Source organism: Crotalus tigris, unplaced genomic scaffold (genome assembly GCF_016545835.1).
Source record: "Crotalus tigris isolate CLP2741 ecotype Arizona unplaced genomic scaffold, ASM1654583v1 scf7180000020655.604591, whole genome shotgun sequence".
NCBI classification, from domain to species: Eukaryota; Metazoa; Chordata; class Lepidosauria; order Squamata; family Viperidae; genus Crotalus; species Crotalus tigris.
In genome coordinates this window covers 87279-102934 of record NW_024098126.1, presented here as the reverse complement: position 1 = coordinate 102934, position 15656 = coordinate 87279, and the positions used below count along the sequence as shown (strand labels likewise).

The 15656-nt window shown below is 39.8% G+C and overlaps 1 protein-coding gene across 3 annotated transcripts in view; it reads left to right on the top strand.

The window, feature by feature from the left end:
* PIP4K2C (phosphatidylinositol-5-phosphate 4-kinase type 2 gamma) overlaps positions 1–15473 on the top strand; it is a 43614-nt gene extending 28141 nt beyond the window's left edge. For 2 of the 3 annotated variants that reach the window (XM_039368150.1, XM_039368152.1), the window contains exons 9-11: positions 9823–10078; positions 11882–11985; positions 13200–13280. In XM_039368150.1, coding sequence (XP_039224084.1) covers positions 9823–10078; positions 11882–11985; positions 13200–13280 — 441 coding nt within the window. Of the gene's footprint in view, positions 1–9822; positions 10079–11881; positions 11986–13199 lie in introns of all 3 variants that reach the window. The other variant, XM_039368149.1, reaches the window with a different exon arrangement.
* The last annotated feature ends 183 nt before the right edge of the window (positions 15474–15656 follow it).

The following is a 15656-nucleotide window of genomic DNA, read 5'->3' as shown; positions in this document are numbered from 1 at the left end:
TTCCCCTAATTCCGGGTCAACATTCCTCTGGATTTGAGGCTGAAAAAGGCATAGTACTGGAATGCCATCTGTCTGATGCCAGAATGGTTCCTACATCACGGACTGAATATGAGCCTTGCTCTTGTCCCCAATTCTACCTTGCATTTCTGACTACTGCTTCCTTCCCTGTTTCCCACGCTTGAGCCATTGAAATTGCCATCTTCCTATTGCAAGTTTCCTCGGATGGATTTGACTGAATTTTTGTACAGTTTCTCATAACTGATAATCTGCTCCTTTAAACTAACAGGCAATCCAGCAACATAAACAGGAAATGTCCTTAAAAGGATAAAATATTCTGAGTACAAATATTTGCAGGCAGATCCTTTGCTGACAAGTCATCAAGTCTTAGGCTTTGAAAAATTAAAGCGGCAATAAGGTCCTCCTCAGTCTTTCATGAAAAATTGTATGGTTTCAGAGTATCAGCTCTTGCTTCTGAAGAACCAGAAACTGTTCCTAAGCAGGCTTGATTATCCCTGAACTTCAATCTTCTGAGGTTCCAGGTTGGCTCTTGAAGGCAAAGGGGTAGGACGTTTTGAGAAAAAGAACAAAGGCCATTCAGTAACTATATTCATTGTGCTCCAGGCAACTCTAAAGATCATTGATAAAGTATATATGATTTCTTCCTCTGGATATTTTCCCTTATATTATTTGCATACGGCAAAACGTATGGGTTCCCAGGATATTTCTAGAATGGTACAACATTCTTATCTCAGGAGGATTACATAGCAGCAAATCACCTTCCCTCCATTCTTTCATAAGCTAATTTAGGAATTTTTGAAGGTTGCCTCCTAGCATCTGAATTTTCCAGTCATGAAGATTACATCAGCCCTGCCAAAGATGACATGTTAGAGAAGGGTGCGTCAGTCTATGTAGATATAGTTGATTTGAATGACAGGATACAATTGTGTTGAGAATCAGGAAAGTCAGTGTGCATAATGTTTATTGGGTGGCATTTCTGTCATTATAAAGGCACACTCTTTTCACAAAAACCATTTTTCAACTTATGTGAACTTATAATGACATGAATGTATAGAAAGAGCTTCAAACAAAATGTAATGCCGAAAAGGAGAAAAGCAGTTCGAAGCATTTAACTGGCCCCCGATTAATGGCAGGAAGTGTTGTTTCCATGGCAGAAAGAGAAGAAATCTAAGTTTCCCATGAGAATTAAAGTTCACAGCAACTGTTATGTACTTAGGTATTTATTCATTGTTTTCTTATCTCCATTTCCTTGTTTTGCTTTTTATTCTTTTCGGGGTTCTGGTATGGCAACTGCAAATATTTGTACTGTGTTTATAACTTTGAGGGACAAATTCTCTTGTGAAAGAATTGTGCTTCAGCTGTCTGGTGGAGGTCTCAGATCCTGATTTTTCTGAATTGCTGGTCAACATTTGCACCCCATTTGCCATAATGAGGTGAGAATTGAGGTTAACTTCCAGCTCTGGAAAAATTTGCTCACAGTTAGCATTTTGTCAGCTATTATATTTCCTTAGGGATTGAATCTGCAGAATTTAAACTACTTCTGCAGTGTGAGATTTTCCCTATTGGCCTTAATGACTGTTAATAGCATGTGATGGGGGGGGGGGAAGGGCTGCAGATACTCAGTGTCTAACTATTAACCTCATATACCATGCAGCCTTTCTCCCACATCAGCTCTGTTTCTCTTAAATGTTCCAATTCTTCTTGCTCCAAGTTCAGTTTTACTGCTGACCCAAAACAGGGAACTGGTAGGCAACAGGCTTCTTGAGTTTTTTAAAAAATTGATGCTTTGGGTGTGACAATGGAAGTCACTTGGTGTCAGCCCCTAGGAACAAGCAGGCTGAAATCTCCTGCTGATTTTCTAAATAGAAATATCTGCATGTCCTGCAGCCTCATGAACAAACACATTAAATTTTTCCAGTGGAGTTGTAGGAGATGACCAGGCTGAGCCCAATGGAGGATTCAAACGCGTCATCATTCCGTTGACTCTTATCTACCACCAACTAACTCTGACCATTAGTAGTTCAGATTCTCGTAGACATTTTTATTTACAATAAACCTAAATATTCATTTGAACTGTCTGGAACTCCTGATTCCCGTGTATGATAGGAGTTGGCCTAACAAGGACAGGTTTTGTTTCTGTATTATATTTCTGTTAACTCTTGCTATCTGGTTCTCTACAAATGGTGAGGTTAGATTTAGGATTTTTCACTGCTTTCTGGACAGGTAATTTCAGAAGAAATGTGCTTTAAATTTATTTATTTATTATACTTTTATCCTGCCTTTACTACTTTATAAATAATTCAAGGTGGCAAACATACATAATACTCCTTCCTCCTCCTATCAACTGGGAGACAAACTCTGCAGCCAGTGGGAGAGGGAACTAGAAGTAAAGCTATACTGGACCTAATTCTTACTAATAGAGAAGAAGTGATAGAAGGAGTGGAAGTTGCTGGAATCTTGGGTGAAAGTGACCACATCATGCTGAAATTCAATATAATGCAAACCCAAGCAGTAGAAAATAATCCAACCAGTGTTTTAAACTTCAAAAGAGCTGATTTTAACAAACTCAGGAAAGATTCCACGGACGAAAATCCTAAAGGGTAAAACAACACAAGAAGCGTGGGAAACTCTGAAAAATATGATCTTAAAAGCCCAGTCCAACACAATACCACTGAAAAAGAAAAACAAGAAATTCAAGAAGAAACCAGTATGGCTGCACAAAGCTCTTTCTGACAAACTGAAAGACAAAAAGGACAAGTACAAAAAATGGAAAGAGGGACACACATAACTATGGCTGATTATCAGCAGACAGCCAGAACATGCAAAGACGAAATCAGGAAAGCAAAGGATCAGAAGACTTGCAACAGAAATCAAGGACAACAAAAAAAGTTTATTTCAACATATTAATAACAAGAAAAAAGTCAAGGAAACTAGGTCCACTAAAGAGAGAAGATGGCAAGGAAGTAACAAGACGTAGGGAGAAAGAGCTGCTTAACTCATTCTTTGCATCAGTCTTCACAGAAAAAGAAATTACAGCCCAACATACCAAAAAAACTACTGCAAAAGACAAATTAGAAACAAAAATTAAAATAAGCAGGAAAATGGTAAGAGAACACCTCTCCGACCTTGATGAATATAAATCACCAGGACCCGACAGATTACAACCTGGAGTTCTGAAGGAGCTGGCAGATGTTATCTCAGAACCATTGCACCATATTTTTCAAAAATCCAGAGTACCGGGGAAGTACCTGAGGACTGGAAAAGAGCTGATGTGGTTCCCATCTTCAAGAAAGAAAAAAAAAAGACCCAGGGAACTACAGACTAATCAGTCTAACATCAATACCTGGGAAGATCCTGGAAAAGATAATCAAAAAACAGAATTGTGAACAACTAGAAGCAAAAAATTAAAACCAGTAGCCAGCATGGGTTTGTCAAAAACAGATCACTTTATCATTCTTAGATAAAGTGACTAAATTAGTAGACCAGCAAAACGCTGTGGACATAGTATACTTAGATTTCAGTAAGGCATTTGACAAAGTAGACCACAACCTGCTGCTTAGTAAGCTAGAAAAAGGTGGAATAGACAACACCACCATCAGATGATCTGTAGCTGGCTGACAAACTGCACTCAGTGAGTAGTCTTCAATGGTACAACATCCACACGGAGAGAAGTAAGCAATGGGGTATCACAAGGCACCATCTTAGGCCCAGTACTCTTCAATATCTTCATTAATGACTTAGATGAGGGAATAGAAAAGGAACTCATCAAATTTGCAGATGACACTAAACTGGCAGGAAAAGCCAACACCCCAGAAGACAAGCTCAGGATCCAAAAAAATCTTGACAAACTTGAACAATGGGCCCTATCCAACAAAATGAATTTTAATGTGGAGAAAAGCAAAGTTTTACATCTAGGCAGGAGAAATCAAAGGTACAAGTACAGATTAGACAAGATCTGGCTCAAAAACATGAACTGTGAGAGGGACCTTGGAGTCCTAATGGACGATCATTTGACTATGAGCCAGCAGTGTGCAGCAGCCGCCGCCAAAAAAGCTAATACAATCCTGGGTTGTATAAACGGAGGCATAGAATCAAGGTCATGTGAAGTATTAGTACTGCTTTATAAAGCCCTAGTAAGACCACACCTGGAATACTGCAGCCAATTTTGGTCACCATACTACATAAAAGATGTTGAGACCTTGGAAAAAGTTCAAAGAGCAACTAAAATGATCAAAGGCCTGGACACTAAATCATATAAAGAACAGCTGCAGGAATTGAGTTTGGCTAGTCTCAAGAAAAGAAGGAACAGGGGCGACATGATAGCAGTATTCTAGTATCTGAGGGGCTGCCACAAGGAAGAAGGGTCACTTTGTTCATCAGAGCACCAGAGGGCAAAAAACTGATCAAAGAGAGAAGCAACCTGGAATTAAGGAGAAACTTCCTAACGGTGATGTAAGGACCCACCCCACTTTGCATCTTAAGAAGACAGAACTCTTGGAATATTTCTTCCAACAGGCATCCTTTATTAAGAGAAAATGGTTGCAGGCGTTCTAGACAGGACTTGGGGGCCAAGCCCTATGGTTCAAGGTTTTAAGGGGTTCCCAGCAACCCCACCCTACCATCCTTCGAGTGACAATCCCAGGCCTTATGTTTCCACCCCCTTTTCCTCACTGCTGGCGGAAGGGAGACTTCAGAGGGGAGTAGATGAAAGCTGATGGCCCCGTTGTTATGTGTAGTCCTTTTGGTGGTATTTCAGTCCCTTTTGAAGTTGTACCAAAGGAAGTGAGGGCCATAAAACACCTTTGTTCACCCCCCTTCCCCTTCATCGTATGACAGAATCCAGAGAGGGCAGAAATGGGGTTTTCCATAGTCGATAACTAGAGATGAAATATAATTGGATTCTGACAGGTGAGGACAATTAACCAATGGAACAGTTTGCCTTCCGAAATCGTGGGCACTCCATCACTGGAGGTTTTTAAGAAGAGATTCGACAGTCACTTGTCTGAAATGGTCTAGGTTCTCCTGCTCGAGCCGGGGGCTGGACTAGAAGACCTCCAAGGTCCCTTCCAGCTCTATTGTATTCTGTTCTATTCTATTCCTATTTTTCCCACCATGACAACCCTGTGAGGTGGATTGGGCTGGCAGAGATTGACTTGCCCAAAGTCACCCAGCTGGCTTTCACAGCTAAAATGGGGCTAGAATTCACCATCTCCTGATTTCCAGACCAGCACATTAACAACTACATTGTACTTCAGCCACGAGTACTCATCAATCTCCTGAACTTGATGTCTCCAGCTCCAGAAAGATTAAGGCTGCAGCACTTAGAAAGCTCAGCATGGCCACTAGCTGGAATCTCTGTGTGTTTTAGTAACAGCACACCAGGAGGAAACCAGATTGAGAAAGCTGCACATAATAATCTCTTGGTATCCACTCTACAATATAATATTAGGAGCAATTTTATTGTATTATGTCTTGTTTATTCAATAGCTTGGCTTTAATTCCTGGAAATCGTCAGTAATACACTGGGGCTTTTCTCTCCCTTCTTTGCTACCTGCTCAAATGCTTCTGTGAGATATTATTGACAGGTTCACAAACCTTAGTGAGCTTTATGACTACATGGGGATTTGAATTTGTGTCTGTTCTGTCCCTAGTTCTGTACTCTTAAGTACAACTCCACGCTTGCTCTCAGTCTGGCAGCCTTGTTATAAAAATGGCTGAAATAATGTGACATGCGATTCTTGGGAAAGTTGAAAATATGCTTTTAGCAATAAGCTTTTTTTTTCCCCCTGATGGCTGTAAAGAAAGAAGAGGCGGAATGGAGTAAAATCTCTGTTCTGTTCATTAATTAGGTTGCTTAATGTTTTTATCCTGCAGGAGGAAAAGGCTATACCATATGCATACAGTTCTATGAGATAGTTAGACTGAGATGTGAGGATGATTGATCTAAATGAGTTTAATGACCTAAAGGAGGGGAGGAAGTCCTGTGAAGATAGATTGAAAGAATTGAAGGGGAGATATGACAGTAATCTTCAAGTACCTGAATAGATGCCACACAGGAGGAGGCCAAGATTGATCTCCATTATTCAAGAGTGCAGGACACGAAGTGATGGATTTTACTGGCAAACAACAATAAAGATACAGTTCCATAGTAATTACCCAAGGAGAGGTTGAATTCTCTTTTACTGGACTTGCTCAGCATCTATCTATCTATCTATCACCTATCTATCTATCTATCTATCTATCTATCTATCTATCTATCTATCTATCTATCTATCTATCTATCTCCATCCATCCATCCATCCATCCACCCACCCTCTTTTATTATTTTTTAAAAATAACACAAGGCAGCCAACATATCCAACACACCTTCCTTCTCCTATTTTCCCCACATCAAAAAGCCTGTAAGGTGAGCTAGGCTGAGAGTTAGTGACTGGCCCAAGGTCTCCCAGCTGGCGTTCATAGCTAAGGTTGAACTTGAACTCATGTTCTCTTGCTTTCTAGCCTGGTGCCTTAGCCACTAAACCATACTAGCTCTCATTTGTTGGGGTTGCTTTAATTTAAATTCCTGCACTTTTGCACAAGGTTGGATTCAGTGGGTTTAAACGTCGTTTCCACTCTATGATTCTTTTTCACTTTGACTGCTGAATATCTTGGTTGAAAACATGAACTCTGATCTGAGAAGTCTCTAGTTAAAAATTCCAGGTTTTTGAAGTGATGCCTTTCCCGAGATTATTCTAGATTTTTTAGTCTTAATCTTACTTCTGTCATATGGTAGAAGAGTAAACTAATTCATGATAGCATTATTGAATTATAATTCAATAGTAATTGTATGGAATCACACAGATGCTTTGATCAAATGAAAACATTTGATAAATGTCAAATATTTGTTTATGGAAGAATCTTCTGTGATTTCGTTTCTCTTAGAAGATTGTTTTACATCTTTGAGTAATGGAAGCAAATGTTCACCAAAAAAAAAAAAAAAACCCAGCTTCTGGTTCTTGAAGCCAGGATGACCTAATATGTATCCAATTTCTGAGTTTCAGACAGTTCTTTAAATTCTTTTCATTGCTATTGTGTTGTCTTTGCATGACCTTTGTAACTGCCATTGTGCCAATACTCTTGAGAGGGGTTGGGTTAGGGGTTTTTTCTGATTCCACAGGATGGGAAAGAAAAGGCTTGTTTAAAAAAATTAATCGTTCTAGTTATAGAAAAGGGCTCAGGTCTGAGAATTAAAGCTGGATGCATTCCATTTGGAAAGTTGGCCCACTGGTTTGAACAGCCAAATCAATTAATCATGGGGACAGGTTGCCAAAGGGGGAGTTTTCCCCCAGCACATGCCATCTTCAGATTAAAACCGGACTCCCTTTAAAGGCTTGTTTGAATTCAGGGTAAATGCAGGGTAAATTCTGATTTTGCTGTCACAGCGGCTAGATCAGTGGTTCTCAACCTTTCTAATGCCGCAACCCCATAATACAGTTCCCCATGTTGTGGTGACCCCCAACCACTTATACATCACCGGGTGCCAGGGGCGTGGCCAAAGAAAAGGGAAAAAAATGGCAGACAGCCTTGTTGGGCGACCCCCGTGAAATGGTCGTTCGACCCCAAATAGGGTCCCGACCCACAGGTTGAGAACCACTGGGCTAGATGAATCTATACATGCACGATAGCTTGAGTATTTAACTTTTAACATGACACAACATATGGTTTAAGGTGTATTTATCAGTTAAGATTCTAGGTTAATAATCAGATTACCGTCTGGTGAATTTGGAGTTTTTGGGCCTAAGCAAACTGGTTTGTTTCTTACCAGATTATTTCAAAATATAGTAAGGGCCAGTGCAAGGAAAATAATCATGATATATTATTGAACTACTTTTTGTACGCAAAGAATTGGGTATGTTTTAACTGCAGTTCATTGCATAAATTACAGTGCTGGACATGTTGAGTGACAAATCTTGGTATACAAATTGCAAGGGAATTAGGTGTGGAAAGTAGATTGCACTGATCTACATTATGGCCTAGTATTGCTGAGGATATTGCAATCCAGAATAGGAAACTAATTTGAGTTGTCTTAGATTGAAGAAAGGGTTTTTACAACACTTGAGAGTTAAAGTCTTGGCTCTAATCTTTGAGATGCTGAAATAACAAACTGGGTTTGGATGAAATTCAGATGCCTAGTTGCCTACAAAGTTTGCAGGGAAGCCTTAGGCAAGCCAGTAATACCAACTGCCCAGATATATTGGATCCATTTTACTTAATTTCGTATGATCTCCTTGATGTTAGTTGCCCATGGATATCTCCCTTACAGATCATTCTACTTAAAAAAAAACCCTTATTTAAATCTAAACATTTTTAAAGGGAAACTAATGTGGTACAAACAATCAATGCTGAACATTTTTTTTATTTCCCCGAATAACCTTGAGTTCCTCACAGATTCCTGGGATAATGTTAGAGAATAAATATGGAATGTCTGTGTAACAGAAGTACCTATTTATAAATTTGCCCACCTGCCTAGGAAAAAAATAAACCACAGGTTGATAGTAAACACAGAACAGGATCACCCGTTTGCAAATTGGGCATTAGTGACCATACATTGCCCCCTCTCAATAGCCATTTAGTGAATGAGCAATTGAATGGTGATTTTCACGGAGCACCCAAAACATGCTCTCAAAATGAATGAAATCTTCTGTTACTCCCAGCCAGCATGAGTAAACCAGCTTTATTTGGATGGCCCTAGTTTGGAGAAAGCCTACCTTTAAAGTTTGTGTTTATTTTGAAGCTATGTTGAAACATGCTATTTCAGGCTTCATTTGAGCTAAACTAACAATTGACTAAAATAGTAGTAGAATCACTGTTGTGACTGATGCCTCCAACAGCATAAAGCTTGATTTTAACATGGGCTTGTTGGAAAGCACACATTGCTCATAAGGCTGAAGGTTATAGATAACTTTTTGAACCTGGGAAGTTCTCTGTGGTATTTTAATCACTCTTTTTTGATCTCATAGAGCCAGAAGGGGCATGCAATTAAGCAAGAATTATCGAAGTATAATATGTGTATTATTTTTGAACCTACCATCAGCAAAGTTCCCTAAGTGCTCATATATACATATTAAGAACAACAGTAATAACAATTATGTTAGAAAAACATATACATATATAAATGTATATCTTTTCTGTTCGGTTGCCTATTGTCCTGAAGAATAAAGGAAAGCATCTCTGATAATGACTTTAATCCTTGAATAGAAAATATGGGAGAAGGAATAACTATTGCAAAGAGGTTAAGTCAAAGATGGTACCTCAGTCTAAACTAATAAAAGGTAGTATCAGTGAAGGCATTCAGCTCTATAATTCCCCATAGGCTAAATATCTGATTCTTTAGAATACAGTCCCCTCCAGGATGAATAGTAGCTTACTGAATTAAGTATAAGTTTCCTTCTGAAACTGCAGCTTGCTATATGTCAAAGCAGTATTTCCTGCCAGGTTGGCGATATATGTTTTGGCCAGGGAAACTGCTTTAGCCGCTGAGGGAGCAGTCAAGAGTTTATTGAAATGACCTTTCCACTTTCCCCATTAAGGGATCATGGGATCTTAAGCATTCTGACTGTCCTCAAATAAAATATAATGGAAAGGACACAGACAGAACCTTGTGCAAATGCAAAAGAGTCTGAAGTGATAAACAGCTTCGCAATTTATAAAATATGGAATAAACTGTTTCATGAGTTTGTGTAGTGGGACTTTCACTTGGACTAATAATGAGACCAATATGTACATCTCCCAGCCATCTCACTAGTGTGTTTATTTCTTCAGTTCCTAGTGCAGCTAAAGATTATGGACTACAGCCTTCTGTTGGGTATCCATGATGTACAGCGAGCTGAACAAGAAGAAGAGGAAGACATAAAAGAGGAAGAGGAAGATGGAGAGGGTGAACCGGGGGGAATGGTATCTGTGGGCTCCTATGGAACGTATCCTGAGGGCATTGGCAGTTATCTGAATTCCCACAAACCGCTGGAACCTGGTGACTTTGACCCTTATATTGATGTCTATGCCACTAAGAGTGCTGAAAGTAAGTTGGGATAAGATGAAAATTTTATTAAATGGGTGTTTAAATGGATAGAAAAGAGCCTTCAGGCCTTTTAATTTTTTTTTTTTGCAGCATTTTGTACACCAGAATCTGCATCATGATATTTAGTAGCATTTGTGACTCTTTCTTAGTATATCAAGAAATTTTTGCCTTTAATCAATTCCAGAGAACACTCCAGAGTGCAAAAGTCAGTTCTTTATTTGTCGTGTGTGATTACAGCCAGCCAGAAATATCAGAAACAGCCTTACATTGAATCAAATCATTCATCCAATTTGCCTAGGAGTAATTAACTAGCAAGGATTGGGGCTAAAAAAATTTAACCCTTAGCTAAATATCTAATATAATCAGTAGATACAATAAATTTCAAGCAATGGAATCTCCTCCTAGCTCACAATCTTGAAAGGTATACACAAAAGATAACTGAGTTACATCTGATTAAAACTGATGGCCAGTCTAGTTTAAGCAGGGTTTTGTGAAGGAGTTCCCTTTGTTATTCCAAAATACTAGACTACTATTTCTCAAGCTGGCCCCTCCAGGTAAATTGTACTACAGCTCCTGTAATTCTCAGCTGGTCTGTCAAAGGTGACGCTGAATGGGCATTTGGGGGAGTTATACTCCAGAGTTTCCAGATTGTACTAGATTGAAAAGATACCTTTATTGTCATTTTTTTATTGTGGGCACAACGGCACACATCAAAAATGAAATTTAGTTGCCCGCTCTCAAAGTGAAACACATACATGACGCATGCCTAAACATACTATGAACAACATATGAGTTGTTATGAGTTCCACCGAACTCCATCAAACTCATAAAAGGATTCTGTTACTATGATATCAAAGATGTATGTATGCCTTGTGGTAGATTCTAGCTGCAATATCAGGTCCTCTCAATTTTCTCAGTGCCTGTGGCTAGTTTTACAGGTAGTCTTCAACTTACGACCATTCACTTAAAAAACGTGACTTGTGACCGTTTTTCACACGACTGTTGTAGCATCCTTATGGTCACAGGATCAAAATTCAGCCACTTGATAAGTGGCTCATACTTATGAGGGTTGCACTGTCCTGGGGTCATCACCTTTTGTGACCTTCTGACAAGCAAAGTTAATAGGGAAGCCAGATTCACTTAACAACCGAGTTGCTAACATAGCAACTGTAGTGATTCACATAACAACTGTGACAAGAAAAGTTGTAAAACGGGAAAATTCACTTAACAACTGTCTTGCTAAGCAACATAAATTTGGGGCTCAACTGTGGTGGTTAAGTTGAGGACTACCACCTGTATTTAGCTATTTGTACCAGGATGCTTTCTTCAGTGCACCAGCTTTTGTAACCTCTTTATTTATGGGAGGTTACACGTCAATCAGATCTAGATATCAGCTTCTCAGAAAGAAGATAAGGTTTAATAGCCAGAATTGTCTTTAATATTTTTTGCATATTGCTACAGGTTTGAATTTGCAATGCAGGCTGCACAGAAGTGAATATAAAGAAGCATACATAAACTTTATTAAGGTCTTAGACCAGCCTATGAACCTAAAGAAAGTGATTGCTCAAATGAAATACTCGGGGATTGGTTTGCTATATTTTGATTCAGGAAAGAAATCTCTTTTTCCTGCCTCAACTCTGTACGACCACTCTTTTTGCTTATGTATTTTCTGTGCTCGTTTGTTGTTGTTGTCGTCATTGTTGTTCATCTTTTGGGTTTGCCTATGGATATTTGCATGGAAGGGGGATGCAAGTAAAATATGGCATCAGATATATCCTTCACTGTTTTCTCCTACTTTTCCAGATAGCCCCCAAAAAGAGATTTACTTCATGGGCCTCATAGACATCCTCACACAGTACGATGCCAAGAAGAAGGCTGCCCACGCAGCTAAGACAGTCAAGCATGGGGTGAGTTTGGCTTGCCACCCTGTCTGTTATGGTGATCAAACAATGCTAAAAGGGGGCCATGATCCTGATTAGCTGGCCAGCACCCAGCCTCTTGTTTTCCCTTCCCATGTCCATTATTTCTGCCTTTTTTTCTGATCCAAATAGCTACTTTTTTCTTGCTTCGCCATTACTTTCTCCTTCTGAGTGGCCAAAAGCTGTCCCGTCTCAAGCGGGTTATACTGCATCATCGCCATGTGATATAGAAGGCATAACTATGGCCTTTCCTATAGATAGGAGCTGTTCCAGGGTCTTGCTCTGTGCTTGGGAACAGCAGGAATTTACAATCTCTTATTATTATGAGAGAGCAACAGAGAAGAAATCACGAACCCAACCAGTCTAGCCATTGGCAGTGCATGATGACCACCCCACGGAGCAGGGACAGGTTGAAGTTGAGGTTTTGTTGTTTGAGTTATCTGAGATAACTCTTGATACTTTTTGTTTTTAGCTTCTAAAAGAGTGGTTTTGTCCTGAAGAATACAACCGATGCGAGTTTTGTAGCTACAGTCTAGAAGCAAGGAAGGAAGTGAGGTGTGGAGAAAGTGTGTCAGTGGCAAGAAGACCTGCACTACCCTCAATAGAATTTTTTTTAAATGCTATTTGCTGTGGGTCATTCAGAGAAGAGTTATTTTTATTGTACCATTGGGGCAATGGCTTTTATGTTTTCTAAGTACAAGGACGTTTCCTTGAGGGGAAGATGGCAAGGAGTAGATATAATGTATTCAAGAGTAGAAGCAAGAGGGATGTTCCACTGGGTTAGAAATATTTGCAGTGGCGAACATGCACGTTAATAGCAGCTGATCAATACATTTTAGTTTTAGATATATATCTGACCTTTATTTTGTACAACTCAAGGCATACCGAATGGCCTGTCTTCCTGTTTTCCCCTCAATAACAAGTCTATGAAGTGGGTTGGGCTGAGAGACTGGCCCAAAGTTACCCAGCTGGTTTTCATGCCTAAGGATTAGAACCCATGACCTCCAAGGTTTTAGACCTGCACCTTAACCACTACTCCTGATTGGCTCTGATGGAAGTAGTCGTTTTGGGACTCGGGTACTACCATATATCCCCACTGTCTCCAGTATTCGTGGCCTGTGCCATACTGCTTTCACTATAGTGATTAAGAATTAAGGGGGGCTGATTTGTGGTGGTTGTTGACACTTTTTCTTCCCCTACAGGCTGGTGCAGAGATCTCTACAGTGCATCCAGAGCAATACGCCAAGCGCTTTCTGGACTTTGTCACCAATATATTTGCTTAACAGTTTTTCGTTAGGTCTTGTTGGCCCAAGTCAAAACCTTTTCAGCAGCTGTGTTGTTGTCACTCACCCTGCTCCCTGATTCTCCATAAGCAGGATAGTTTTCATCCTGCTATTCTGGGATCAGCAGGAGAATTGGGCTGACTTCAGATGAGTCCCACTCTCGCAACTGAGCGACGGCTGCTGAACCAAGTGCCTTAACTCTGATCTTCTGTTGGGGTGAGAAATGATCCAGAGTACCAAAGAAACTGGGTATGAATGCTTTGGGAAGCTGCTTCTCCTTCCGTGCAGGAGGAAGAGGAGTGGCTGATTTTTATCTAAACACTGACTTCTTCCTTTCCGTTAAATAGTATCAGTGTTACATCATTTAGAGCAGGACAATGTTGAAATAGAATAATATGCAATACGAAGTTAGTCGTGCCTTGGAAGGAGGAGATTGAAGGGAATCTTCCCCATTTACACAATCAAATATTATATCATATGATATCCCACTGTACTGCCTGTTTCAAAGCCATGTGCCAGTTGTATACCTTTTCTACCACCCCTCTATACACAACCTTTAATAGAAGACTGCACTGTGCCCCATTCTTGTGAATAGTTTTGCTCTGATCTAGTCCTATTGTCAATAAAGGAAATCTCTCCTGCTAAAGAAAAGGGCCCAGCACTGAATCCAGTACCCCTTAAGCTCTTTTCCAGGTACAATTGCAGGTTCTAGAAATTTTGTGCCCCGCATGTTGCTGTTAATGAGAAAAATTCTTTTAGGTTCATTGCTATCTTGCATCCTTTTCCCTTCCCTTTTCTAGCTGAGAGTAAGAGTTGAAGCAGGGTTTGTACCTGCTAAATACATTTGGAGTAAATTCCTGAATAATAATAGCACTGTCATCTGAATCCCTGTTCTACATAACTGTGGAGCTTTTCTGTGTCTCCCTTATCAGAGGGAGATTGGGAGGACACAATAACTCTAATCTTTGGGGTATATAGGGGTGTCTATTGGCCACACAACCCAGACTGAGTGGGCGTAACCCACAAAAGGGCCTAAGGTATATCTAAGCTACCCATGATTTACCACAGTATAATAAATTTGAAAGCTGCTGAGAAATGCTAAGGATGAAAGTCCTCGCCATTTAGGTCGTAAAGCTTTAACATTAAAATTAAAGCAAGCCTCAAATGTTGGTGAACCGCCAGCAGCATCAATACCATGACCAATAAGAGTATGTTACCCTATCCAATCATAAACATCTCCGTTTTGAAGTGGGAATCAGACCAAGCCTCATTTATCACTCCCAGCTTCAGGATGCTACGAGAAGCAGCATCTATCTGCCTGTGCATAATGGCTCAATATGTTTCTTCTATGTATCAAATTGGCAAACCAGTGTATTTTGAGAAAATGACTGTCTCAGTGGTTGTTCAAAAAGCCTCTTAAGTGAAGGAGGAAACTGCTATAAACTAGCAGAAGCATTAAAAAAAATATCCCTTTTTATTCACCAGAATGGGAACTCTTAGAGATAGTTCATTTAGCAAAGCAAGGAATGCAGACAAGGAACTGGATAAATTAAATGATATTTCCTCTAGTGCAATGAAGAATGCAGACAGACAAGGAACTGGATAAATTAAAAAATCATTACTCATTTATTTTTGGCTTGGTTAAGAGATCTCGCATTCTCTAGTAGCTGTCCTAGCAGCATGGGGAAGCGGTCACACTCCAACTGTCTCTGAACTATAATTCCCAATAACTCCAGCCCTCTATGAGCATTTATGAGGAATGCTGGGAATTACAGTTCAGCAAAATCAAGGTCTAGTATTACCTACCTGGCGATGGTCCAGGGTACAGTGCTACTCAGTTTGCTGCTCTGGATCTGAAACACAGAGGCTACTTGATGGTTTTTCATGTTTTCCCCTTCTGCCCATTAGTGGTGTGCTGGGACTGATGCCGTTTCAGCTCCCAGCACACTAAAGGCTGTGCCATGGAGATACATTTATGCTGTGGGGTTGTCTTCCTTCCAGCCTCTTTCAGTGTTTTGTAATTGTATACAATGTGTATTTCTGGTTTACTCTTGTATGGCTAAAAATAAATTATTGAACCAAAAGTTGTCTGTATGAAATGCCCAGCTGTGCTGTTGTATTCTGCTAACCTAGCAGGGTAGAAGGATGAACTCTGTGTTTGAAAGAATAAAAGACTTTCCTCGGCCCTTCACAGCTTTTTGAATTGAAATTATTATGTCAATTATTTTTACTTATAACATTTCTGAACTTTCAAGGGAAAAAATTATCCAAACTTCGGGGGGAGGGGGGGAAATCAGACAAGAATGTTATGATTTTGGCCAGATGAACCAGGGTTACTTTGAAACAAAACTGTAGACATTATGTTTTGTCTGGTTT